This window comes from Tiliqua scincoides, chromosome 2 (assembly GCF_035046505.1).
Source record: "Tiliqua scincoides isolate rTilSci1 chromosome 2, rTilSci1.hap2, whole genome shotgun sequence".
NCBI classification, from domain to species: Eukaryota; Metazoa; Chordata; class Lepidosauria; order Squamata; family Scincidae; genus Tiliqua; species Tiliqua scincoides.
This window is the reverse complement of record NC_089822.1, coordinates 129,844,522-129,872,238: the sequence shown is the minus strand read 5'-3', so window position 1 is coordinate 129,872,238 and position 27,717 is coordinate 129,844,522. Positions and strand designations below refer to the sequence as shown.

The window sequence follows — 27,717 nt, the reverse complement described above, 5'->3', positions numbered from 1 at the left end:
TGGATTGTATGGATACTGGGAAACATTCAAAAATGCAGCTTATGCTGCCCAACCTGCCATCTTGGGGGTGCTACCATTTAGAATGTTATTGGTTGGCAGCCCGATCCTATGCATGCCTACTCAGAAGTAAGTCTCATTAAAGTCAATGGGGATACTCCCAGGAAAGTGTGGATAGGATTGGGCTGTGAGACTTCTAAGCCAACACACATCAATTCTCCATGATGACTACATGATTTCCCCTTCTAGCCAACCACCCAGAATGACTATATCACTGGGTCTCCCTGCAACAAGCAAAGGTCTGATGTTGCCTGGAATGAACATTGGCCTAAGCCATATCTGGAGTTGCCAATCATCAGGTATTTTACCTGCCTAGTCAGTATTTTTGCTTTGGATTTGCTACCAGGCATTTTATAGAATAAACCAGGGAACTTCAAACAAGTTTTATCTTTTATTTGCATCACTGATATAGGAAAGGGTGATTGGACAAATTTGCCGCAAGAGTACTAATATCGGTCTGTAGCTGATACATTTATGTGATAGCAGGAAGCGAACTGTTACAAAATCTGACCAGTCAGAGCAGAGGGGAGCCAGCCTATGCATGTATGCACAGAAGTAAACTCTCCTGCATTCAGTGGGAATTGCTCCAAGGTGAGTATGTTTAGGATGACTTCTTGGGATTACTGCCTGGGATTATTATCCTACAATAATGGGAAGTATGGTCCTCTTTCACCCATCTGACTACTTATACAAACACATTGCTCGAGTGGCGTTTGTGAGAATGTTATCAACCACAGGAGGCAAAATGTGGCATAATTTGAAAGCAGACCCTTGTACAAGCCACCTGTAGAAGAAGGAATGAGCTAAGCAGACTCTTGTACCTGTAGAAGAAGGAATGAGAGAGCTTATGATGATTGTTGTGGAGCATGATCAACCTTAAAGGTGACAATACCACAAGAAAGACAGGCTCTCTCACAACTCAAGTAGTGAGTCTTTCCCAGCCCTGTCTCCTTAAACAACCTCTTCAGGGCCATTATAAATTCCCCCTTTTGAGGATACTTATGTTTAAAACCTAAAGCATCTCTCAATCAAACTGGGTCCCTCCTCGCAAGAGAGTCCTTCTGCAGCATCAGTCGCTCTTGTTGTTTGTCAGGGATTTAGCCAGAGCTATTACAGCTTAGTGCTGGAGGATTAACAATGAAACAATCATAAACCCCCATCACTTAATCCCTTCTTTTTACAAGAGTGTTTCAGGCCCCATCTGCTCAGCTACAGCCAATTTCTTTTCAGCTGTTTTTACTGCCTGCTTTGGGTCCTGACTCCTGTGCAGAATCCCCACACGTTACATGACCACAAAACTCAAGTTTGCAATCCAGAGAATTATAAGCAACAGTGCCCCTCAGATTATTGTATGCAGGGCTGGTGCCAGAGCTGGGGAAGGGGAGTTCAGTTTGGATGGGTCCCCCTGAGATTCATGGTGATATTACATGTATTTTTCCCCCCACTGACACCATAGATGACAGCAACAATGTTTTCCCCCATGACACCCCCTTCTCCTCACTCTGACCACCTCAGTAGGTTCATCACCTCAACACACAGAAGAGTCATGCTGCATTAGCACCTTCTCTGCTGCTATCTACTCCATCTGAAAATGGTAACTTTCTTCCAAGAGGCCGCAGCACCTTCTGAAGAACCACAGCAGACAATGTCCCATTTTTGCATAGAGCAGCAACAGAACCATTATCTCAGGTAATCACCACCTCTTCCAGACACCCCCACCCACCCATCCTCAAGGTGCCCTCTGTGATGATGCAAGGGCCTTTGGGAGCAACCTCCCATGTACAGATGCAACAAAAGAAGTGGCAATAAGGAATAATGCTTGGCTGAGAGCACTGTGTCATTACTGTGCAAAGCTAATGGCTAAGGAGCATCCGGGCTCAGGCACATCCAAGACAGACAGTCCCCAAATAGCTACACAAGATTCAATCTTTTTAAAGCAGATTTACTTTTAATGTGGAATATGTTCACTGTTTTTTATAAAATTGGTTCTAAAATGGAACTGCCCTTCATGAGTCTTTGGAGAGCCAGGAACCTAAAAGCCTAAAATAAAGCAAATGCATGAAACCCAATAACATGCCACTTGGTCTTTTCTTCCAGATAAGCTTTTAGGATCTTTGACAAAAGACAAAGACAGTGTCCAATTTAGGGCCTCTGATTACATCATTTCATTTCATTCCCTTGCTTCAGTTTGTCCGGCTAATTGGCTTAGCCTTTCAGGGCATTTAACTCAATCTATTGTCATTGCAAAATGTGCAGGCTTTGTTTCCCTCCTGCTGCAAGTTGGAAGACTGGGTGCTGTCTTTTTAATCTTAAAGCTGCCCCACTATGGCAGCACTGTGGCTGCTCCACTTAGAGCATCTTAGTAATTGGGTGCTACAGTCCTTGCGTGGGCCTTCAGCAAAATCTGTTTTGGAACTGCAGGATAGGACAGGGCCACCTGACTAGGGCCGCGCTCCTATGCACACTTGCTGTAAGTGGACACAGGAGGTCTTATACCTAAACACATGCTGCACACCATCTTAAGACTGTTACAGGCTTTAGGGCTTTGACATTGTGTCTGCCTAGTCTATTCTCTTGCCCCTTGTCCAGACATCCAGTCTGAAGAATATCTGTTGGTCCTAACAAAGATATTGCCCTTCTGTGACTTTTGAAACATTTTCTAATAGACCAAATACAGCCACCTGTGATATTCAGATAACAAGAATTGCAGCAAAAGGCCAAGGTCCTCTGGGACTTATCAGCCAACTCCTGTATCTTCAGGCTGCAACAGTGACCATATGAAACCTACTAGAGTGGATCAAAGGTACCTCTTGTCTAGTCCAGTATTCTGTTCCAACAGTAGCCATCTAGTGTCCCCAGGAATCCTGCAAATAGGAAGGGTAACAGGGTCCTCTCCTATTGGTTGTTCCCAGTATCTTGAATTCAGAGAGGTTCCATTTCATTACCATGGCAAGTCACTGTTGAAACACCTGTCCTCCATGAAGTTGTTTTTCAAGGCCAGACTAGGCATCAGCAAAGCGTCTTACTGTCAGATTCGGTTGGGAGTTTGGTTAGTTAGGCAAGACTCCTGTCATTAAGAGATCAGATTGTCCTCTTCACTGCCAGCCCCTGAAGATTCACTTAGCTTTGGGTGTTTATTGATTACTGCTATGTTCTCTCTGCTGCCTTATGATTTCTTAGCTGCTTGCCATTGTTTTGATTGTTTAATTACTTTTGTCTAATTAAGATTATTGATTTTATATGAATTGCCAGCTACCCTGAGCACCAACCCTATTGGGAGAGGAAAGGCTGCATACAATCTTCCCACCCGCTCCTCTTTTCTGGAGCGACAAGAAAATGTGATCTTTATTTAGCCTCAATTATTACTTTCAAATTAACAGAAAGGTCAGAAATCCTACTTAAATTCCCTTTTTCACCCCAGCATACAAAATAATGTAAACAAAGGTGGCTCTGGGAAGGAAAATCCACAAGTCAGTCAAGTATTTGTGCAGTTCAGTTGTATACTCTGAATAACTTCCCAAAAATGATAACCTCTGAATCCTGATCACGTGAAGTTTGAGACTGGTTTGCTTTAGAAGTAATAAGAAGCAAGGAGCTTGCAGGGAACACTTTTTAAGAGCACAGGACATTTTTATTTTCTGCCTCAAATACAAAATTGTCCACGTCAAGTAAGAAGGTGGTAATTTTTCAGGCTCCAGAGACTACCTGTGGATATTCTACAGAGTAAGAATATCCATGCCCACTGGCACCTGCCAGAAAGAAGATGCACTTCCAAAGTCAGACTTGAACAGAAGCCACCTTTCCAGTAAGTCCAACATCCCCAGTGACTCAAAGCAGGGTTGACTCAAGTGACTCAAAGCAGCTGCAGATGGACAGGAGCCTCAAGCAGGCTTGAGGCAAGACCTACAGGGTGAGTCTCAGAGCTCCGAGAATAATGGCTGCTCCCGGGTGCTGCTTCTACTGCTCATAGGTGCCAGGGGACTTTGGCCAGAGCTGAAAGAAGGAAACTGGGCACTCACAAAGAAGAAGGGGATGTGGCTGACCCTTCCAGTTGACCAGCACTGAAAAAGAGAAAAAAAATGCAGTATAAATGCATTATGACTAAGATGATTACGGGGCTGGGGCACCTTCCATATGAGGAAAGGCTACGGTGTTTGGGCCTCTTTAGCCTAGAAAAGAGACGCCTGAGGGGGGACATGATTGAGACATACAAAATTATGCAGGGGATGGACAGAGTGGATAGGGAGATGCTCTTTACACTCTCACATAACACCAGAACCAGGGGACATCCACTAAAATTGAGTGTTGGGAGAGGTAGAAGAGACAAAGGAAAATATTTCTTTACTCAGCGTGTGGTTGGTCTGTGGAACTCTTTGGCACAGGAGGTGGTGATGGCGACTGGCCTGGACCGCCTTTAAAAGGGGATTGGACAAGTTTCTGGAGGAAAAATCCATTACGGGGTACAAGCCATGATGTGTATGCGCAACCTCCTGATTTTAGAAATGGGTTATGTCAGAATGCCAGATGCAAGGGAGGACACCAGGATGCAGGTCTCTTTTTATCTGGTGTGCTCCTTGGGGCATTTGGTGGGCTGCTGTGAGATACAGGAAGCTGGACTAGATGGGCCTATGGCCTGATCCAGTGGGGCTGTTCTTATGTTCTTATAAACAGAGAGTCACCACTAGCCAACAGCCAGCCTCCTCAATAGGCAGATTCCGGCATGCCACTGGGAACTCACAGGATGAGACCACAGAGTGGGGTTGATCATCATACACCATTCTGTCCAGCTCCTACTGCAAGGGAGGGACAATGTATATCCCACATTAAGAATTCTGTGCAAAGAAAAGCTAAATTTTGCCAGCTGAAAAATTATGAAGATTCCCTGCTGTGCCCTTTTCACAATGTAAACTGCTCCTGATAGCTGCAAGGAGCCCCACACTCCTGACCTCTCTTCGGAAATGTCAGTGGCCACCTAATGTCTGTATGCCCAGATCAGCAACATAATGCTTCTTCTATTTTTAATTCTGAGAAAAGTCACAACTTGGCTATCAGAAGTTTGGCAAACTGTGCCTTGAGAGCTAGAAGCTTCATTTAAAGCACAACATCAACAATACCAGCACTTGAGATTCTCTGGCTGCTGAATTCTGTGCCCAGTCTGGGGCAGACTCGGGGCATAGTGTATATACCAGCCATTTTCAACCACTGTGCCGTGGCACACTGGTGTGCCATGAGTGGTCCACAGGTGTGCCACAGGAATTTGGGGGAAGGTCATTTATTCGTAGGGCCAATGGAGGATGTGAGCCTCCACTGGCAGCATAGTGTGCCTTGTCAATTGTCAAAAACCTGATGGTGTGCCTTGACAATTTTAATGCCTTGTCAGTGTGCTGTGAGATGAAAAAGGTTGATAATCACTGGTATATACACACACTGTGTAATACAGACCATAGTGTGGCCTGAGAAAAGGACCTGCCAAGCAGACCCGCCCAGATTGCTTCTGCCACCAAATCTTCAGCAGTTGGAGCCTGGACTCACCACCGTAAGAAGAGCTCCCTTCTTGAAGCAAGGGTGGAAAGCAAGCAACTGTGGTTGTGCATCGTCTTCACCCTGTAAAAAACCACTGAACGAAGGTAGAAGAGAATAAAGACACAGATCATTATTGCAAGTGGTGGGGCTGCTGTAATGGTGCTAGTAATTAATCTGGGCTGGGTTCCCATTTCATCACTCACAGGAAGAGGTTTCTTAAACAGCTTCCCCCATGCTGCCTTCTTTATGCCTGGAACACCCTTTCAGAACACTGCAATATGTTCAGTTTAGTTGGTCCTAAAAAAAAATGATGCTACCTCTCCCACTTCCTTCACAGCTCACGAAGCCTTTGACTTTACCCCTTCATTTGTAATACCCCTCGTTTGTATCCCCACCAAAACCAAATGCAATCGTATAGGGCAGGGGTGCCCAAACCCTGGCTCTGGGGCCACTTGCAGCCCTCAAGGACATCCAATCCAGCTCTCAGGGAACCCCCGGTCTCCAATGAGCCTCTGGCCCTCCAGAGACTTGCTGGAGCCCTCACTGGCCTGATGCAACTGCTCTCAGCATGATGGCCAACTGTTTGACCTCTTGCATGAGCTGTGGGACAAGGGTTCCCTCCACTGCTTGCTGTTTCACATTTGTGATGCAGCAGCGGCCACAAAAGAAAGGCTGGCCTTGCTTTGTGCTAGGCCTTTTATAGGCCTTGAGCTATTGCAAGATCTTTATTCTTTCATGTAAGTTCCATCTCTAATATATTCATTTATGTAAATTTATTCAAATTTGAAATGTAAATTAATTCCCCCCCACCCCCTGCACAGTGTGAGAGAGATAATGTGGCCCTCTTGCCAAAAAGTTTGGACACCCCTGATATAGGTTCACAATCTTTCCTCATTACTCTCCTCTCTCCCTCCTTAATATCCTATGTAGATTTTGTTGATTTAATTAAAACATTCTGATCCCACTTTTCCAAGGATTCTAACCTTTCAGGGAGGATCCTAGGGCCTTTCTGCTTACTCTATAGAGAACAATGCCCTGTATGCTGATGGTGTAATACAGTTTACAATTAGCTGTGGGAATTGTAACACTAGGAGAAACACTAGGAGGCAAGTAAGTAAAATAATAATGTAGGGACTGTTAAGATTGCTACACTTAAACTAAGATTATCAATTCAGCTGCATCACCACCTCAAGTGGGATGGGGCAGAATGAAAATCTAAAATTTAAACCAATAATCAATAACTCCCAAGAATCAAAATGACAAAGACTATTTATATGTGCATCACCCTTTCCCCCCCAAATTGTCAATTTGCATAAGGGTTCCAAACCTATTTCAGGGTGGAAGATGGGGACATTCCCAAATCAGGACCTCCTCTTCAGTCTTCTTTTTAGACCCGGTTTTTTGAAAAGGAACTTGATCTGGGGTTAATTTACTGCTGCTATTTTTATTGTGGCAGGTATTGATTTTGATATGGTTTTACAAGTGTTTTAGATGCTATATGAAGTGATTTTGAGATGTTGCAAGCAAATCTCAAGCATATAATTGAAGCGATCTCCATCAGTTTACTGTATCTGTTTTAAATGATTATGGGTGCAGTCCTAACCAACTTTCCAGCACTGACCTAGCCGCAATGCAGCCCCAAGGTAAGGTAACAAACATGACATTACCTTGAGGAGGCCCCCTTGACTGCCTCCCTGCTGCACAATGAAATGCACATATTGGCACATCTTTGTCAGTGTTGGAAAGATGGTTAGGATTGTTCCCTAAATGAAACTATAGTTAATAAACTTCTTATATTTTTACCGATTCTTCAGCTTGGTCCACATGTATTCAGGAAAGACAGGAGACCACTATGGCTCTCCAACTGTCCACACTTGCTGTTTACTGTTGCCTTTTTAAGGGAAATCCCCCGGATGTGGGGACTTCTTGTTCACCTGGGAGAAAGACAAGTGGTTGCCATGGAAAAACTTGTCTGGACTCCCAGACTTTAGATGATGGCAGCTACTCAACTATCCCTTTGCCCCAGTTTGCCCAGCAAGTGTAAAGTAGGGAGTCGCCAACCACAAGGCACTGTGCCTCAATTAGCTAGCCCTTTGCTTCCCTTAACAATTCAGGCCACTGGGCGACAGAATTGTCTCTTTTGGCTAGTAGATGATTTCTCAAACTCTTTCCTAGCTTTGCTAGCAAGGCCCTTTAACTGACAATGCTTAGGACTGCATGTGGAACACTCTGTATTTAAGGCTTGTTCTCTACCACTGATTTGTGACACTAGCTGAAGGTTTATAAGCATGAAATCTCAAAAATTATTCAGGCTGAGACTAATTATTCGCATGGGTTCCAAGCACTCATGTGGATTAAAAAAAAAAACACACTATAGCAAATCAATTTAAAAAACAAAGTTTCTTTGCTCCAGTGATTGAAAAACAGCCTTGCTGACCTTCTGACTGTAAGATAAGACAATCCATCAGCACTTCACTCAGCCCCTCCCTTCACCAATGCAAAATGATCACTTTTCTTTCACCTGCTGGGGGAAAGGAGGGGTCGGAAGGAGAGAGAAGGACTGATGGATTGTTAGCCTGCTGCCCTCTCTCTCTATCTCATTATGTTGGTTGTTGGCAACCTTCAGTCTCGAAAGACTATGGTATCGCGCTCTGAAAGGTGGTTCTGGAACAGCGTCTAGTGTGGCTGAAAAGGCCAATTCGGGAGTGACAATCCCTTCCACACCAGGAGCAAGTGCAGTCTGTCCCTGGTCTGTCTCCCTGGCTATGGGCCTTCCTTCTTTGCCTCTTTGCCTCAGACTGTTGGCCAAGTGTCTCTTCAAACTGGAAGAGGCCATGCTGCACAGCCTGCTTCCAAGTGGGCCACTCAGAGGACTGTTGTTAATGGACTGTTCAGTTTTTAAAACTGATTTTAAAGGGATGCATTTTCCCCTTCTCCAGGGATCAGCACATTCTTTCTCATTTGCAAGGGCCATTCGTGTTGAGTCAAATCCGTGTATAAGAAATCCGTGTATAAATAGGCTGGACCTGTATATAGAGCATTCTGACTAGCAGATAAGCTTAAAAGCCTGGTAAAATCTCAGGAGGGGTGGGGGAAAAGGGTTGAACCAGATTGTTAGTGGTCAGAGCTGCTTTGCTTCTCCTTCCAATTATGCAAAATACATTCAAGTGGTTATAATTTACATAATTTATACTGCCCAAAAAATACAGGGGTCTTTGGTACAGAATCTGAGATGCATGGCATAAAATGTTGTTTTTTTTCTTTTTAAGTGCCACATACAGACTGCCCCATCTATTGCATTATCAGAGCAAAGAAGTGCTTTGCAATTCTTACTGGATTTACCTTCACAAAACCCTCATGTGATCAACTAAAGGCAACTGGGCACATGACTTATATCACCAGCACACATATCGCTTTTCACATAGCTGCCTTGGGTGCCCTTTGGGGAGAAAGGTGGAATGCAAATCGAATAAATAAATAATAGTAAGCTACATTCACGTCCCATATATATACATACATGTACATATATCTGCACACCTGTAGCCAACTAGAGCTTCCCATATCACGTATAGGCAAGAGGAAAATAAATTTGCATTTATTTATATCCCAAATTTCTTTCACAAAGTGAATATCCAAGACAGCTACTATAGGAGAAAATCAAACATTTCTAAAACCAAAATAATAAAAACAAATAGCAACAAATATAGCAACAGTAACGAAAGAGATTCATCAATAAAAAGCAGCAGCATTTAGAGATACATATTAAAAACAGTATATTAGAGGTGGACATAAACATACATATTAATGCAGCAGCTGAAGACAGGAATGAGAAAAGCAGAGCCAAAAAACCACACACATCAACACAAAAGGCCATTATTCACATATGATGGCCAATAAGGGTCAGAAATAATACCTCTGCCTAGTAAGTGTGTCTCAGGCAAAACAATCCTAAGCAAGTCATTGCTGACTCTGTAGCTGGATGAAACTGAACAAAAGGTTTCCCCATTCAAATTCAACACACTGCTAAGTGCAACACATCACCTAGAGTACCAGGATGAGAAAGACATCCATTTCCAGTTTAAGGGCAACCCATCAACCCAAATGCATCAATACATACCACGGGAGGAGCTCAAACACAGGGCTGTTGCGGGTCCGAAACACAGCAATGATGGTCCTGCAGATGGGGGTATCACAGTTTCCTGCCAAAGCAAGAACTAAAAATGAGGAAGTGGAATGATGCACATTGAGAGAGACTGAGGGCAGAAAAGAAAGAAGCCCAAAGAAAAAGAGGGGTCAATTCTTCCTGCCCAGATGGGGCACAGGCATCTGAATATAAATGGCAAGGCATTCTTAATGCATTTATCCAACTTCATCCTGATCCCACAGAGACTATTTTTGGCATCCCCAGAAATGCACGTTGCTAAAAACAGAGGCTCGCACACCAGAACAATAACCATAGTGGTTTCACCTCAAAGGGCAAACTACGAGTAGTTAGAAGAAAAATATTCTTATCAAATAGGAGACCCTTATCAAAGGGGAAGAAGCTGGTGTACTTGCAAAGTGGTAAAGTCCTAAGAATATTGGAGTCCTTGCGTCTTGTCTGTGTACACACACACCCCATTAATTGTGGGAAGAGAGAGAAGACATTTCAATCTGTGATTAAAAATTTACTAGATTAATTGATGGCTCATATGATCAAATACAGTAATATAGTGCTCATTTTTATAGCAATAGATTTCCCTTCTATGTTTTTGGGTTTCATATTTATCGTGAGCTTTTGGGATAGGACAGGATACAGTACAGCAACATTTGCTCTTTGATTATAGCATGACTCGGTCTGAGCTGGGAGCAGGGAAAGCGCTCAGCTGGACAGACAGTCCTGCCATATGTTGACAGGGATGAACTCAACCTCTTAATTCCTTCCAATTTGAAATAAATGGAAAGGAACTACAGTGTGTGCGGAGTGGGGGGGGGGCGACAGCACAGCACAGCCACAGAAAGCACCATCAGATGTAATTATTTGGAGAGAGGAAGGCAAATGCAGCACTATCTGAATTCTCTCAACCCCCACCTCCCAGTATTACACAGCATTTTTTCCCAGCCTCACAGCCTTAGCCCATCAGTCACTCTCATGCTCTCTCAAAGGCTCAGTGTTTAGAGAAGAACTGCCCGATTGGGAGTCCCGTTTTAGAAATTTTAACCAACAACACTGCAGGCTCAACCTCTCAGTCTGAAGTCCCCGCTATAAAGAGTGCCACAGAAGGCTTTGAAATGCAGATTAGAGAAGAGTTATTTTAAGCACCACAATGCTCGGAAGCTCATGCATGGTGTGCTTGCCATCTCCTAATAGAATAGGGTGAAACAAAGGGCCAGTTCTCATTTCACTTTTTGAAGTAGGGATACATACTCTTCCACACAATGCATCCATGACCCTTGTCAAGTGAGGTGTGTATTTTTTTTCAGGTTTACCCTCTTTTCAAATGCACACTAGCGATGGCTTGATGCTCTGCCAGTTGCTGCTTGTGGGCATTTCAAAGGAAAAGCACAGAAAAATGCACACTGATATGATGTGGGGTTTGAATAGTATGAATACAAGAAATGAAATGAGATAGGCCCTAAAATTGGGGGCTGTGCAGAGAGAAGGAACCATAAGAAAAACGCTCACCACGATGCTTTGTTTAACCCCACTTACACAGCTGTGCTTAAAATATCCGCATTCTGCACTGAAAATAATTGCATGTTGCATCAAGAAAGAGTGAACTTTGCAGCCAGAGCATAAAATTAAAAGCTGAGCAAAATTCGTCTCATTTTGCATAATTCATCTTGCTGGAAATGGGACAGAACCAAAGTCTCTGTTCTTGATCTCCTCTCTGGCTTCCAAGATTTCACCAAGAGCTGCTCACTCAACTTAGCACTCCAGTCATCAGGTCTTCTAGACATTAGAAGACAACTTTTTCTTTTCTAATTTAAGGGTGGGGTTCTCAGAATGCTAAATTATGAGCTATACTCATACAGACCCATCCATCGCCACCAGTCCTGTCATAGTTTTAAAGATGCAAGACTGTACCTTTGATAACAACTGCAAGCCGTTCACCGCTTGGGTCCCAAACCATGGAATGCACTTCCCCGCCAATCCTGGAACACAAGGACACTCTGTGTGAGAGCTAATGCAGGGCATTAGAGAATCATTTAAGGTGAACCAGAAAGACCTCTGCTCAAAATGCAGCCACAAGAGAAGAGCAGAAGGGGCACCTGGAATGGGAAACAGATGACCCCTCTGGAAACATATACCATGGCAGGAATATCATAATATAAAAACACTGCTTAGATTAAGGATTATATATCTAAAAAGCGAGACATCTAAAAAATGCTTAAAACAAACCCTTATTCATATTTCAGTAATAGGTACAGAATTTAACATCCTGTAAACTTCTCATTAACAAGTTTCTAGCCCTTAAGACTGCACAGAGAGGCAGGAAAGCATAAGGGCAATGCCTGGCAAAAATCTTACATATCACAGAAAAACTAAGTATGATACTAGTAATCAGGGTCTGAGGTTTTGACACTGCACATAACGTTTTGCTCCTTCGTGTGATAGGCAGAAACACAGTGATGCAAAACAACCACCTGTGTGGACATTTTAAAGTAATAAATATTCACATGAAGAGCCTCTAACAAGTAATCACTTGCTCCAAAAAGTGTTCTCTCTCTAAAAAAAGAAAAGAGTATCTCATCAGTTTCTGCTTATAATGTGAAGAGACAATAGCTTTCTGAACACTGGAAATCCTGGTCAGGAAGACTGACAACCCACCCAAGCTTCACATTCACTAAGGGCCTAATCCAATCCAACTTTCTAGCGCTGATGCAACCCCAGGGTAAAAGAACAAATGCTTTGTCACCTTGACTGCCCCATTGGCATGGCTGCATTGGCAGTAGAAAGTTGGATAGAATTCAGCCCTACCAACCACAACCCATGTTATCACAACTATGCTTGCAGTCTTAAGGGGTAGAATTCTGACTTTCTTAACAAAAAAATAAACAAATGTTGACGCCTTCACAATCATGATTTACAGCCCAGTCCTGAGCTGCCTGACGCCAAGAACGGCTTTTGCTGCATCCTGTGTGCCTCAGCCTGCCGCAGGCAGCGTCTCAGCGCCTAAGTAAGGGCAATGTGGCTACTCACTTTACCACCGACCATCGCTGCATCCTGTGTGCCTCAGCCTGCCGCAGGCAGCACCTAAGCGCCTAGGTAAGGGCAATGTGGCTACTCACTTTACCACCGACCAAAAGGTCGGCGGTAAGGTAAAGGCATTTGTGTAGAGCACTGAGCTGCACACAAACGCGTTGCATCCGGTGGAGCTCTGCTCCACGGGACCCGCCTCCCTCCCTCCCCCTGGCATGCCTCTCACCTTTCTCCTCCTCCCGCCTCCCCGCCACACCTCCTCCCCACCCCCAATTACCGTGCTGCAGCTCGGTGGTCCATGAGACCACCAAGCAGCGGAGGACGGGCGCCAGCCCAGCACTAGCCCAGTGCCAGCCAGGCCAGCGCTGGGCTAGCACAGGTGCTTGCCTGGCAGTAAGCCTTGCAGACATGCCTTACGATAGTGCCTTATGATAGTTTGTGATAGCGCGCTCCGGTTGAAAGCCGGAGCGCCGAGCTCAAGATTGGGCTTTCAGGTGCCTAACACTCAATACCCCACTTGTGCTTCACTGAAATGACATCCCAACAGCTTTGCCGACTGCTTTCTCTTACCTCTCTTCTCCATACAGAGTCTCAAAGGTGGTCTCTGACAGATCTGCTACGATGGAAGCTGTTTTTGATCCACCAACTTGTCCCTGCTGCTCACCTGAAATACATGATAGTGGAAGGACCATTACGAAGTTAATAAGGGAAACAAGCCAATAGTAGAAGGAACTGGGAGGGCAAAAGGAGGGGAATGTGAATATAGACAGAAGAAAGCTTTTAATCACAGAAAGTGACAGTACAAACCGATGATTAGCAATGGAACGAGGCCAGGATACAAAAACCAAGGAGACCTTTGACCAAAAGGGAAGAGGAACCTATTTGTGTTAAGTGCTTGGTAGGGAGAACTTGACAACTGCAAGAAAGAATCTGAGGAGATAATGCCTCAAGTCCCAGCTCAGCCACAAAGCTCACTGGATAACCGACCAAGAACCAATTTTCCCTCAGCCTCACACATCTTACGTGGTTGTTACAAGGATAAAACATGACGCACATGCTGGCCTAAGCTCCTTGGAGGAATGGTGAGATACAAACATGGTCAGAAAGTAAAACAAAGAATTTTAAAGAAGGCTTCAAGAGACCAGAAAGTCACCAAGTCTACTCCCCATGTTCAGGTTCTCTGGCCCCTTACCTAATAATAAAATATGGGAGAGCAATGCTGGCTTCAAGGTTTTGGAGGGCCCTTGGGCAAGGCTCTCTGAAAAGTAGACATAATGGGGCACAGTTATGTGATCCAGGAGCCTGTTCACGCATAAAGCAGGTTTGTGTCGTGAGCTGTATATGAAAAGGAGTGCATAGGGGAGGAGAGCAGAACTCATCTGCCACTTTGATCTCCTGCTTTACATAATGGAGCAAAGTGAAATATAGAGGAGGAGAGGTTTCGCTCTCTTCTCACATGCTCAGGGAGTCACGCCTCTTACACTCACCACTGTACTCCAAGAAAGACAAGGAATATATCACAGACTCCCCCTGAACTGTGAAAAGCAAACGACTGCCATCAGGACTCCAGCAACCAGTCTGGGAGTGGAAAAACAAAAGATTACAGGGGCATTTTTAAGTCTAATGTTAAACACAATCCCTTCCAAGGTACAAAAAAACCACATTCTGCAAATGTGTCCTGCCAAGACTGAGATTCAGACATGAGCCTGGGATGGGGGTGGGGATGAGACTGACATGTATGTATGGAAGACAGGGCAGGAGTCTGGTACAATGAGACCAGGATGAATGAGGTGCTAGATGTAGGGAGAAAACAATGTGGTTCAGCAGTATAAAAATGGATGGTCTTATGCCTGAAGGACTTCTGTTCAAATACAAGCTAAGTCACAGACTCACTGAGCAAGCCTGAGGAAATCACAAGCCTTCTCAGCCTCAATTCTTCCCCCCTCCCCGAATATGCAAGTAATCACCATCAATTCTTCCAAGGATGACCAAGATCAATCAATTTAACCCGCCCTGTGGTGTGTGCGACTAGGTTATAGTAGGCTGCAGACACACCTAATCAGAAGGCAGTGGAAATATGAGACAGTCTGATTTTCCAGCTGTTTTTGCTTCAGCCGACACATGGTTCCAGCCCACTTCCCATTGCTCCAAAAAGCCTATTCCATGCTGCTTCCCAGCATACCTGACAGGGCCCTTTGATGGTTGGCCACTTCTCACAAGTCCACATTTGCACCTCCCAGACCCTGCCAAAAAAAAGCACAAATGGTAGAAAGAAATAAGATAATTTTGTGGAACAACATCTGGGGTAGCAGTGTTGGCTGTTAAGGATTTTCCACTATAACTCTTCCATGATGGCCTTGTGCTAAAGGAGTCAGTGAGGGTCAATCCAGCACTGCAGGCAACTAGGCCCTCTCTACTCACCTAAAGACTGCTGAAGGTGTGGCTGCCAGTACTTTGCTGCCATCAGGGGACCAAGCTAGGTAGGTGACCCCACCTCCTCCAAACCACTGCAACTCAATACAGTTCTCCGTGGATACATCCCACACCTAATAACCACAAGGCCAAAAAGAGAAATTGGGTTCAGAAGGAAACCACGGGTGCCTTTCCAGTATCTTCTTCAACAACCAAAGAGGAAACTGCACATCCACTGCTTTCAGACTGGTGCAAGACCTGCCTGAGGCCCCTGTATCAAAACATTGCCACATATCAAAACATGTCTCCAAATGCACTCTAAAGGTCTGCAGTTGTTAAAGCTACCACTTCATTCCGACTTACCTGATCCTTTAGCAAAGGGGATATGCCAACAAAGACACCAGGAGATCAGAGGCCTTAATGTCACCCCCTCTGCCCACAGCTTAATGTCACCCCCTCTGCGCACAGCTCCCTTTAAGAGACAGTGAGCGCAATCCTAACCCACTTTCCAGCACTGGCATAGCTGTGGCAGTGGAACATGTGCTGCATCCTGCAGTTAGGGGAGAGTCATGGAGGCCTCCTCAAGGTAAGGCAAAGTTTGTTCCCTTCCCTTGGAGTTGCATTGCACTTATGTTGGTGCTGGAAAGTGGGTTAGGATTGTGCCCAGTGTTGTACAGTGGAAAGAAAACTGGATTTCACTCCTCATTCAACCATGATGCTCACTGGAACTAGAACATTTTTCAGCCTAACCTACTTCACAAGGCTGTGGGAGGGAGGTGAGGGATAAGGGCACAGTCCTAACCAACTTTCCAGCACTGGCATAACTGTGCCAGTGGGGCATATGCTGCATCCTGCAGGTGGGGGACAGTCACAGAGGCCTCCTCAACACTTTTTGCCCCTTACCTCAGAGTTGCATTGCCCTTACCTCAGTAGAGCAAAAGTTGGTTAGGATTGCGCCCTAAATCCTCTACTTATAGAGAGGTTAGGAAACCTGTTCATAACTTGAAACCTGTTTGTAACTTGAAATAGGTCAGAACAGCTCTGCAATCAATACTCACAAGCATGGTAGTATCAACAGGTGATGCTGACAGGAGCAACCCTCCACTGGGTGCCCAAGCCAGACTGGTGACAGGGCTATGACCAGGGTGGCTGAGCACCTGGGCACAGCCTGATGAAGGCCTGCAGGGACAAAAGACGGAAGAAAAATACTGTCTCTAAGAACAGGAGGAATGTAAACTCTGAAACAAGATACCATTGTTCCACACACCCAAAACTGCAGCTATTCCTCTGTGCAGAATTCACCACTCTGAGAATGCCAACTTTCATCCAATACAAACAGGTTTCTAGAACTTGTGTCTACAGAAATAGACAAAAAATTCAGTGTCTGGTGAAATATCAGGACCTAGAGTTGATTGAACAGCACTCCTAGGGGTTGGAATTGACTGCAGGACTGCTTCTCTCCCCTGCCGGCTGGATGAAAGCTGAAAAAGTTATACAAAATGTACATTCAAGAGCATGGGGATACGGTAGGCCTTTGAGGAGGAAAGAGATTGAGATTGGAGAGGTAGGATTGGGAGAACTGGGAACAGACAAGAACCAAAGGATATCCTTTAAAGAAAGTCTCTCACAAGCTCAAGCATTCAAAATCTGATCGGTTTCCTTAAACATCAAGTTGCGACAATAAACAACTGCATCTGCTGCCCATTGTGGGCCACTGCCACTGAATAAATTGCACGTGGTCCTGTAACAACTGGCTGGTTACCTGGTGGACAGGGAAGTGGGGTCCAGATGCCAAACCAGCACACAGCTGCGACAAGCGACGGCGAGGATTGATGCGCACAGTGGCTTCCATGCCATTGATGCCACACTCCTCTGCAAGCGATGTTTCAGGATTGGGACTGTGGCACTAGAGAAGAGAAGCAGGATAGAGGCTGTCACTGAAGACACACAGGCAGAAATCTTCCCAATAAGATCAGACGAGATCGGGCATGTGCAGGGTTTTTTTGTTAATTTAAAACATAATGGTGGGCCACAGGGGAATTTTTTATTTTCTAGGAAAATAAAAAGCAAAACTACATATGAGTTATGCAAGAGCTCTAACAACTCACCTGTTAGAGAGTACCTTCCCTGAGAACTTAAAACATGGCTGCTTCTCCCTCCGGTTGACCGTCCCTCCCCACCTACCTGGTCCTATCATTCCACACAAGGACTGTACTTTCCTAACCAATTAATTTTTTTTTTAATAATCCATTTATTTTTCTTGACTTAACAAGACTTATTAAGGGCCCAATCCGATCTAACTTTCCAGCACTGGTGCAGCCACAATGCAACCCCAATGTAAAGGAACAAATGTTCCCATAACTTGAGGAGACCCCTGTGACTGTCTTCCCACCACAGGATGCAGCACATGCCTCATTGGCATGGTTGCAACGGCACTGGAAAATTGGATAGGATTGGGCCCTTAGACAACAGAATTTTACACATCTGCCAGAGAACTGAAGCTACCAAAATCCCTGCTTGTTCAAAGTTAACTGTGAACACAGAGCTAAGCCTAGCCTTTCCATATCTCTAACAGAAGCTTCTCAGCTCAGGGCGACACCAGGAAACCACGCCCCTTACCTGTTAGCATTGTAAACACGGATGGAGTCATCTAGCAAGGCCACTGCAAATTTGCTGGTATGGGGATGCCAAGCAAACGCTCGGATAGAGCAGCCAGTCCTGGAAGAACCAGAGATTCTTAGCTCATCATATTTTGCAAAAAAGTTAAATGGCAGCTAAAAGACAAAAGCTAGGCAAAGAGGAGTGGGTGGGGCCAAGGCGACACATTTGAGAAAACTCAATACAAAATTAGCCACTCCTGAACACACTGTAACCAGCTGGTATTCCTATTCCAGATGACTGAACAATGGTAAAAGGGTGATTCCCAACCCCCCAATATTTCAATGCATGTCTGTAAGTGAAACACCTAACTGAACACAGAACAAATGAGTGATAGTTATTCAAAGTTAATAGCCCCAAGTAATCAAATTAAGTCTATAATTAAAAATTAAGAATTCCTGTAGGGGCTACTCAAGAGTGAGCAGTTTATGTCTGTACTGCCCAAACTGAGGGTTGAGATCCTACAGCAATAGGGCAACTAAACAGAATGCTACACACATTCCAAGATGCACACATACGGGACTTACCAATCTACAGCCTGGGAGAATTTTGCTATCATGTCTTCACTTTCCAGCTTTGGACAAAAGGTAGACAGAAAAAGAAACAGTGCTTCAGTGGTAGTCACTCATGGTCTGACCTAGGCTTAAAACTGGAGCTGAACTAAGCTATGTAGTGAATTCAGCCCAAGGGATATGTTGTGAGCGCAATGTTTGACTGAGGAGGAAAAGATTTCCTCTGTTAAAAAACAAATAATTGGAATTAGTGCTTAGCTGCCAGAGTCCCACTCCCACTTGTGACACCCTCCTGCTACCAACCACTCTTGTCCTTCTCTTTGCACAAATCTCACCGACAAATGAGGAAAAAGGGAGCTGTGGAGAGAAGAGACCCAACGACAGAAGGCTATTGTACAGCAGGATCCTGTTTTCATCCATCGGAGAGCTGCAACAGAGGAGAGAACAGGCTGAACATACCACTTTACTTGAAAGAAAAAAAAGTTTTCCAAACGAAGTTCTGCACCAGACTGATAGATTCTGCAGTATGTGCTATCCATTTACCCACACACATCACCCATGCTTTTCAAGAAAAATCAAATGAGCACCTCATAATCTCCTAGCATAACGCCAATGTATGTATCTGTTGAAACTCAGGCCACAGACTAGGACGCAGATAAAGACAGAACTGGACATTATGAAAGATGCTGGGCTGCCACCAAAAATAGCATCCATGTGCTCAGTTCTTCCGCTCCAACCTCTGTAACATATGTGAACACTGATTAACAGCAATGATTGGAGTCATCACACTGCAAATTTCCCTGCCCAAACAGATGGCAACTCCAGGAGATAAAACTCTGCTATGTGTTACAGAAGCTGTGGGAGAGAACTCAACATAGGGATGCCATTCTCAGTGACAGCCCATGTCTTTTATAACATCTAGTTCCATCCTCAGGGACTGGTACATGGTACCATACTTTATTTATTTAAAAGTGCATATCCTGCGTTTCAGCAACATGCTTCCAAGGCAATTAAAGATAAAAAGTGCAAAGCTAAATACACCAATGTAATTAAAAATGCAGAAATCATATAACAATATGCAGCAATGGAGCATAATAAAATCAAAGTCAAATTCAGTTGATGTGGTTTTTAAAAGTCTGGGCAAATAAAGAGGTTTTGGCATTGAAAAGGCATCAGGGTAGATGCAAGGCAGGCCACAAATTTACCCAGTCAAGTCTTATTTCACAAATTTTTTGGCTCAATTCTGTATGTGAAGCTTTATAGTAGTTGTAGCGAGCAGAGATTGAGTATCTATAGCGAGGCTCTAACATATGTATCTCATAATGGCTACAAACCAATGAACTCACAGGGATTTACTTATAAGTAAGTGTTTGTAAGATCAGCTTGGGCACCTCTTAGTGACAGGAGCACTTCTTTATGCTTGGCTACTCTTACAAGAGTCTCCGCACACAACAAGAGTGCAGCAATTCTGTTTACAACTGTGTGGATTCTCAAATACTGGGAGCCTTGCCAGCAGAGCTACCTTGCTGAACAGTAGCATGGGATTGCTGGGGAAAACAGGTTACAAATAGTACCAAGGTAAGCAGTATAGCTGCTTCACTTTGCCTGTGTTGGGGCAGGCACAGCAGGAAATTTGAATCATGGGCTGAAGAAGTGCAATGCCCCAGAACAGGGCTGAAATGTCCTCCGAAAACAGCAAGCGCAACAGCTCTGCAACATAAATAGGAGGCCTTTGTGCAATGAAAAGTTTGAGAAGCTAAGATCCAAGATGTCTCACTATGACCAAAGCTATGGTACCTAGTTCCTTGGCAGATTCCATCCAAGACTGATCATTCATCCCCTGATTTGAGTCACCATCCTCCTCTGCATTTGCAAGCTCTTCCAGCACTCCAGCTACTCCAATGTCACGCCTAGGGGCAGAACAACCTATGAAATCTCTCACATGACAAAAAGGAAGGGCTACACATATTTTATGCATCCATATTCACCAGTAGTTAGGATAAGCCCCACCACAAGGCACTTAACCACAATTCCCCTTTGTTTCACCAAAAGGATGCTCTTGGAACTACTTACAGGTAAGTCTTACAAGCAAAATCATTTGGACAAACAGCATACAGTTGCCTACTCGCAGGAAGCAGCACTGGAAAACTGTACCAGCCTAACCCCCACCACCCACCATCCCAAGCTGTGCTGTTTCCTGGGCTGGAAGAAGATAGCACCATGCTTCAGTATCCCAGTTCATCTTTCATGCCAACAGAGAGAACCTCAGACACAGTTGCCACCTATCCCTTTCTTTCTCTTCCTTCCCCTGAGATTAATGCCAGAAACATGGGGGAGGGGAAAGACGGTTAATGTTATGACATATCCAGCTAGTGCCATATTACAGCAGCAAAGAGTTGGGGGGGGGAACAGTGTGGGTGACCATTACTTAAATAGAGGTGCAAGGCTAACCTAAGCTGCATCAGCTAAAGGAATGGAGTGGGACATATGCACAATATCTATGGATTTGGTTTACATTACTCCCTACCCTGCACCCAGACTGAAGTGTAGAATAGAGTCCATATCTAGCATCACAGACAACTCTTCTGGGAATTGCACTGCCTGCTGTCAGAGATGTTTCAGATGGGTACAAAGCCATCAGTTAAAATATATCAAATAGAAGGGGCAACCACCAATCACCCATTTCCTTTCTATAAAGTTGGACTACTAGACCAAACACAGCTCTGCCCCAATCACACAGAATGAGTGAGGTGAGGCTTGTTTTAAGTGGGATGCAGATGAGGATCACAGAACCTTCCTCCCAACCACAGCTTTCTCCCCTGACAGGGGTTCACAGTTCCATTTGCTACTCTGTAATAGAAATGCACAAGTTATACAGTGCCCCCCTTCTGTGACAGGTCTGGGAAGCATGGGCTTAAACACCAGGGCCTTAGATTGCAGTAGGTGTGCTGCACAGCTGCAGTCATTTGGAGGCAACAAGATCCTCAGGGGTAAAAGAAGCACCTGGAGGAAGGAAAAGGGTTTGAGTGTAGAAGGAAGGAGCTTAGAGGAGAGAGAGGACTGACTTGACGGACTAGCTGATACTGGACCTGCTGACTGACCAATGGACTGACTGACAGATGGGTGAATGGATCTATACCGGGTAAGATGGTGGAATGCCTCATCAAAGATAGGATCTTAAAACACATAGACGAACAGGCCTTGCTGAGGGAGAGTCAGCATGGCTTCTGTAAGGGTAAGTCTTGCCTCACAAACCTTATAGAATTCTTTGAAAAGGTCAACAGGCATGTGGATGCGGGAGAACCCGTGGACATTATATATCTGGACTTTCAGAAGGCGTTTGACACGGTCCCTCACCAAAGGCTACTGAAAAAACTCCACAGTCAGGGAATTAGAGGACAGGTCCTCTCGTGGATTGAGAACTGGTTGGAGGCCAGGAAGCAGAGAGTGGGTGTCAATGGGCAATTTTCACAATGGAGAGAGGTGAAAAGCGGTGTGCCCCAAGGATCTGTCCTGGGACCGGTGCTTTTCAACCTCTTCATAAATGACCTGGAGACAGGGTTGAGCAGTGAAGTGGCTAAGTTTGCAGACGACACCAAACTTTTCCGAGTGGTAAAGACCAGAAGTGATTGTGAGGAGCTCCAGAAGGATCTCTCCAGACTGGCAGAATGGGCAGCAAAATGGCAGATGCGCTTCAATGTCAGTAAGTGTAAAGTCATGCACATTGGGGCAAAAAATCAAAACTTTAGATATAGGCTGATGGGTTCTGAGCTGTCTGTGACAGATCAGGAGAGAGATCTTGGGGTGGTGGTGGACAGGTCGATGAAAGTGTCGACCCAATGTGCGGCGGCAGTGAAGAAGGCCAATTCTATGCTTGGGATCATTAGGAAGGGTATTGAGAACAAAACAGCTAGTATTATAATGCCGTTGTACAAATCTATGGTAAGGCCACACCTGGAGTATTGTGTCCAGTTCTGGTCGCCGCATCTCAAAAAAGACATAGTGGAAATGGAAAAGGTGCAAAAGAGAGCGACTAAGATGATTACGGGGCTGGGGCACCTTCCTTATGAGGAAAGGCTACGGCGTTTGGGCCTCTTCAGCCTAGAAAAGAGACGCTTGAGGGGGGACATGATTGAGACATACAAAATTATGCAGGGGATGGACAGAGTGGATAGGGAGATGCTCTTTACACTCTCACATAATACCAGAACCAGGGGACATCCACTAAAATTGAGTGTTGGGCGGGTTAGGACAGACAAAAGAAAATATTTCTTTACTCAGCGCGTGGTCGGTCTGTGGAACTCCTTGCCACAGGATGTGGTGCTGGCGTCTAGCCTAGACGCCTTTAAAAGGGGATTGGACGAGTTTCTGGAGGAAAAATCCATTATGGGGTACAAGCCATGATGTGTATGCGCAACCTCCTGATTTTAGGAATGGGTTAAGTCAGAATGCCAGATGTAGGGGAGAGCACCAGGATGAGGTCTCTTGTTATCTGGTGTGCTCCCTGGGGCATTTGGTGGGCCGCTGTGAGATACAGGAAGCTGGACTAGATGGGCCTATGGCCTGATCCAGTGGGGCTGTTCTTATGTTCTTATGTTCTTATGAGGACTGCTGGAGGCTACTGGAACAGACTGCTGGAGACTGGTGTATGGCTGCCATGCCCAAGACCTACTGAGGACCAAGGTGTTGCTGTGGTGGCTGGAGAAGCTGCTGGCAGGAGAGGGGAGCAAGGAGAACCTTTGCAGGTTGAACAGGTGAGCTACCTTGGTGGTGGGGTCCAGCGGTGCAGAACTAAGGCCATGTTGGGAAACAAAGGGGAGCTAATTAGCTTAAAGTGGGCATAGGTTCTCTTATGAACCTAGAGCAGGGGTGCCCAAACCCTGGCCATGGGGCCACTTGTGGCCCTCAAGGTCTCTCAATGCGGCCCTCAGGGAGCCCCCAGACTCCAATGAGCCTTTGGCCCTCTGGAGATTTGTTGGAGCCCACACTGGCCCAATGCAGTTGCTCTCAGCTTGAGGGAGACTGTTTGACCTCTCACGTGAGCTGTGGGATGAGGGCTCCCTCCACTGCTTGTTGTTTCATGTCTGTGATGCAGTAGTGGCAGCAAAGGACAGGCCAGCCTTGCTTTGTGCAAGGCCTTTTATAGGCCTTGAGCTATTGCAAGACCTTCATTCATTCATATAAGTTCCTCTTTAATATATTCATTTATGTAAACTTATGTAAATTTATTCAAATTTTAAATGTAAATTAATTCTTTTTTTCCCTGGCCCCGACACAGTGTCTGAGAGACAATGTGGCCCTCCTGACAAAAACTGTGGACACCCCTGACCTAGAGTCTAGGCCAGGGATGGGCGAACTTTCAACTTTATGGATCCTGGAACTTTAACTAATTGTATAAAAGAAGGAATTTCAGCAGGTGCAGCTTGTCATCTCAGGAGAGGAGGAGGGATTATCACCATAATTGCACTGGGTTTAAGTGCCCCCCTTCCCATTGAAGGAATTGCCTCTGACCTCATGTGAAGATGCAACACAAGGGCAGGGACTAAGGCTATATACTTGCTCTTAAGCCTCACTGAATGTAAAAAAAGGCTTATTTCTAAATAAGCACATGCAGGAATATGCTGAAGTAGAGTAGCTGAGTCCTAGTGACTATACATTTGCTCCCTGCAGACTGCCATCCAATAAGTGCCTTTGTCCTTAGCTAACCTCTGATACTGGAAGTGACTTTAGTGCAGAGAAAATGTTTGCAGAAGGGATCTTGGAAAATAAGCAGAAAGGAAGAGAGTCCCACAGACCCACCTTCCTTTGCCTATGTAACTGAGGCAAACTTATGTTTAAATACAGACTTGCCACTGTCATGTTCAGTTTAGTCCAGACTCACCAGGCATTAATACACCTCTTCCAGAGTGACTCACGGTGATGAATGAAAGCAGGCTTGGTGCAGTGCTCCAGCCGGCTGTGCGCTTTCAGAGTTTCTTTTGGGATGGTCAAGACAGGCAGATCCTCCAGCTGTAGAAAACATCCAGAAATCCAATTTGTGAAAAGCTTCAACTAAAACTGGGAAAGCAAACCAACTGGGAGGCATACAATCACCGGAAGCAAAGGGCATCTCAATGTTTTGGTTCTGAGATAGCACACGAATAAGGGTCCATGTAATATTTCGCAAGAAGTACTGGGTATAGAGGTGGTAAATTCAGAATATGGAAGATATCACTCCCCCTCCCTTTTATTTTAAAGGAGCAAATCTTTAGCTCTTCAGGCTGCAAATATGGGGTTGAGAGTCCATGGGTAACATGTGATGAAATGTTAAAAGCTAGAGATGGGGCTGAGCAGGATTTCTCTTATTAAAGGCATGGAATTTTATGCTCTGCATAGCTCTTTATCATTTCCCATGCCTGGCAGAAATAGAAGAAATTATGAAAAGGAAGCATAGGATAAAATTTACATGTTATATAAAAATGGCAGCGCTCAGGCTTTCTTGGTGTGGAACTTTGACACATATTTTTAAGGCACAATATGTATAGATTAGCACAGAGCTGGCCTACGCATGACACCAACTGAAAAGCTCACTTTGAGCATTAAGGTGGGGGGAGTTTTCCTATGCCAACTGCCCCCTCCGGCCTGCTGCCCACCAAGTTCATTCTCTGATTTCCTTACAGTTGCCCTGAAAATACTGCCAAGTAAAAAGTGGAATGTCAAAAGGCTAGCTGCTGGCAGCAGGAGTGGGGCCCTTGAAGGCTTCCTGTGGATGAAAGCTGTCACTTACCTGTCCTTTGAAAGGAAGTGGGACCTTGTCATAGCTGTGCCCAGAAACCAGTGCATTGTTAAATTCGTAGAGAGTGATGTCTCCGGGAGGAGGTGGAGGTGGGAAGAGGGCTAAGGAACACATTCTCCTGAGGGATTCAGAAGGGGGAGGAAGGAAGAGTTTGTATTCAGCAGAACATGGAAGCTGCATGCAAAGCTCTACCATCACTGCTAGTCATCATAATAGAAGCAATGGGGATACAGGAGACATACCAGGATTCCCCAAAATTCCATCCCATGAGTGATTTTTGGATCACACTACAATGAATGCTGACCTTTGTTAAGTACACTTCTATGTCCCACATTCTGACTGTTTGGGACACTTTTTGCACATTATGCAGTTATATTTTTCTTTTAAAGTAATCTATATGTTCTGGATGAGGTGCCTACCAAATGTCAGTTTTCAGAGCAGTCAGCACATGCCTTAGGTAACAATCCTATCCACACTTTACTGGGAATAAGCACCATTGACAATAATGGAACTTACTTCGGGGTACATATGTAAAGGATTGGGCTCTTAGTCATTTCGTGGTCCATTTTGAACCCTCTCTTTTGTGTGAGTGTGAGCATGTGTGTGAGATGCAAATATCTTGTTTTCAGGTTTTTCTAGCAGGAGGTGCTGCAGACTACTGTATGCACATATATTACAAGACTCTTGTTTGTCAGGAGATACCCTAACAATTTCAGCATCAGCATCCCTGAGTATCCCCTTGCAACAGTCAGTGAGATTCAAGTGCCTTTTTACTAAAACATAACAGTACTGATCTCCTCAGGGGTATGGGATTAATTCAGACTTGTGCCTGATGCCATTGCCAATGGGCTGACCAGAGCAAGACCAGCTTTTGACATTTCAGAAACAAGAGAGGGCTGATAAACTTCTCTATTTAAAATTGAAAAACAAAAGTTTAATCCCCAAGAGAAAATTCATTCATTAAAAATAGGTTCCAACAAAGAAAAGCTGAGCAGCCAACAAATCCTTTTGTTACATAAATCCAGATTGCTGGCAGCATATTATGTTCTGTGCACTTCCTCAGGAGTAAGGCACCTCACTGATTATACAAGCCATTTTGTTGTCTTAAAAGTTAGGCCTATTGCTGGGTATATTTGGGGTGCTGGATCAAAAAATGGCATTGGTTGTGCCCGACTGGCTCTAGTTCTGGGGATAAGGCACAGTTGCAATATATGCTGATTCAAGCAGCTTCCTTGTGAAGAATCCATGGTGTTGGCTTCCTCATGAGGAAGCTGCTTGAATCAGCATATAAGGTGGCTATGCCCTACCCCCAGAACTAGAATATGGCAAAACCAATGCCATTTTGGGATTCAGCACCCCCCATGTATCCTAAATTAGTTCAGACATCCTTGGCAACTTAAAAAGAAAGTTCTTGTAGGCCTTTGAGAAGTGAGGCTGCAATCCTATACATGCTTGCCCAGGAGAAAGCCCATTCAACTCTGTGGGGCTTGCTTTCAAGAGTGATGCAAAGGATTGCGCTGTAAGTGACTTAGGACTGAGGTTGCCAACCTATGCACCCTTTCCTGGGAGGAAGCTCCATTGACTAGAATGAGACTTGCTTCTGAGTAGGCATGCATAGGATTGGGTTGTAAGTTCTCACAGAACTCTTCAGGGTTACTTGTGAGTAAGCATTTTCAGGCAGCATCGGGCCTCCCCCTCTGGGAAGGGAAGGGGGGGCCAAAATGTCAGAATAAAACAAAACCCTCTTGGTAGCTCCCCTAAAGGGAGCTGAGAAAAGCTGGGTGGCAGGGAAGAGTCAGAGCCCACTCTATGCATGTCTACTCAGAAGTCAGTCCCATTAGAGTCAATGGGCCTTACTTCCAGGTAAGTGTGGACAGGACTGCAGCCTCAGAGCCCAAGTCTACTCAGAAGTAAGTCCCTTTACAGTCAATGGGGCTTACTCCCAGATAAGTGTGGACAGGGTTGCAGCCTGAGAGCCCAACCCTATTGCCTGTCTACTCAGAAGTAAGTCCCATTAGAGTCAATGGGGCTTACTCCTAGGTAAGTGCGGAGAGGACTGCAGCCAAAGGCAGCTCGCCTCCACAGCCCAGCCGGCCCACTGCCATGACTCAGGCCAACATCTCCCCCCTCTTCCTCCTCACTCACCCCCCGTCGCGCCCCTCCCGCCAGTGGCTCAGCAGCCTCTGCTCCAGCGGTGGAGAAGCACAACTCGTTTCGTTCAACTTTGGCTTTTCCCGGGCACCGTTCACAGAGCGACGACGGACGCCGACGGGGACCAAAACGCTCCAATACGCGAACGCCTTGACTGACCACGACGCGCAGCCTCAACTCGCACTCCAAGAACGCGAGAGCGTCCTGTCGGCCATGGAGCGCCTCCTAGCGGTGCTCGGGCATAATGCGAACGTTCCTCTGCTTTGGAGTGAGGTGATTTCTTAAAGGGGAAGAGACCCCATTTCAATTGAAGAGGTTCATACACAGTGCTGTAGATTCTACCGTAGATCAAGTGTTTCTCAAACTGTGGGTCGTGACCCCATTTCAGGTGGGTCCCCATTCATTTCAATATTTTATTTTTAATATGTATTGGACTTGATGCTGCC

The 27,717-nt window shown here is 45.1% G+C and overlaps 1 protein-coding gene across 1 annotated transcript; it reads right to left on the bottom strand.

Annotated features, from left to right (window-relative positions):
• Positions 1 to 3,680: 3,680 nt before the first annotated feature.
• On the bottom strand, positions 3,681 to 27,347 carry AAAS (aladin WD repeat nucleoporin). Its single transcript, XM_066616085.1, has 17 exons — positions 27,266 to 27,347; positions 25,112 to 25,238; positions 24,227 to 24,354; positions 20,143 to 20,255; positions 18,681 to 18,772; positions 18,361 to 18,407; positions 17,795 to 17,893; positions 16,938 to 17,081; positions 16,234 to 16,354; positions 15,185 to 15,309; positions 14,946 to 15,006; positions 14,251 to 14,341; positions 13,334 to 13,427; positions 11,648 to 11,715; positions 9,698 to 9,779; positions 5,590 to 5,674; positions 3,681 to 4,118 (listed from the first exon to the last, which is right to left on the bottom strand). Exons 2-17 carry the CDS (start codon positions 25,232 to 25,234, stop codon positions 3,975 to 3,977), a joined length of 1,617 nt encoding a protein of 538 aa, XP_066472182.1. The 5' UTR covers positions 25,235 to 25,238; positions 27,266 to 27,347; the 3' UTR covers positions 3,681 to 3,974.
• Between the last annotated feature and the right edge of the window lie 370 nt (positions 27,348 to 27,717).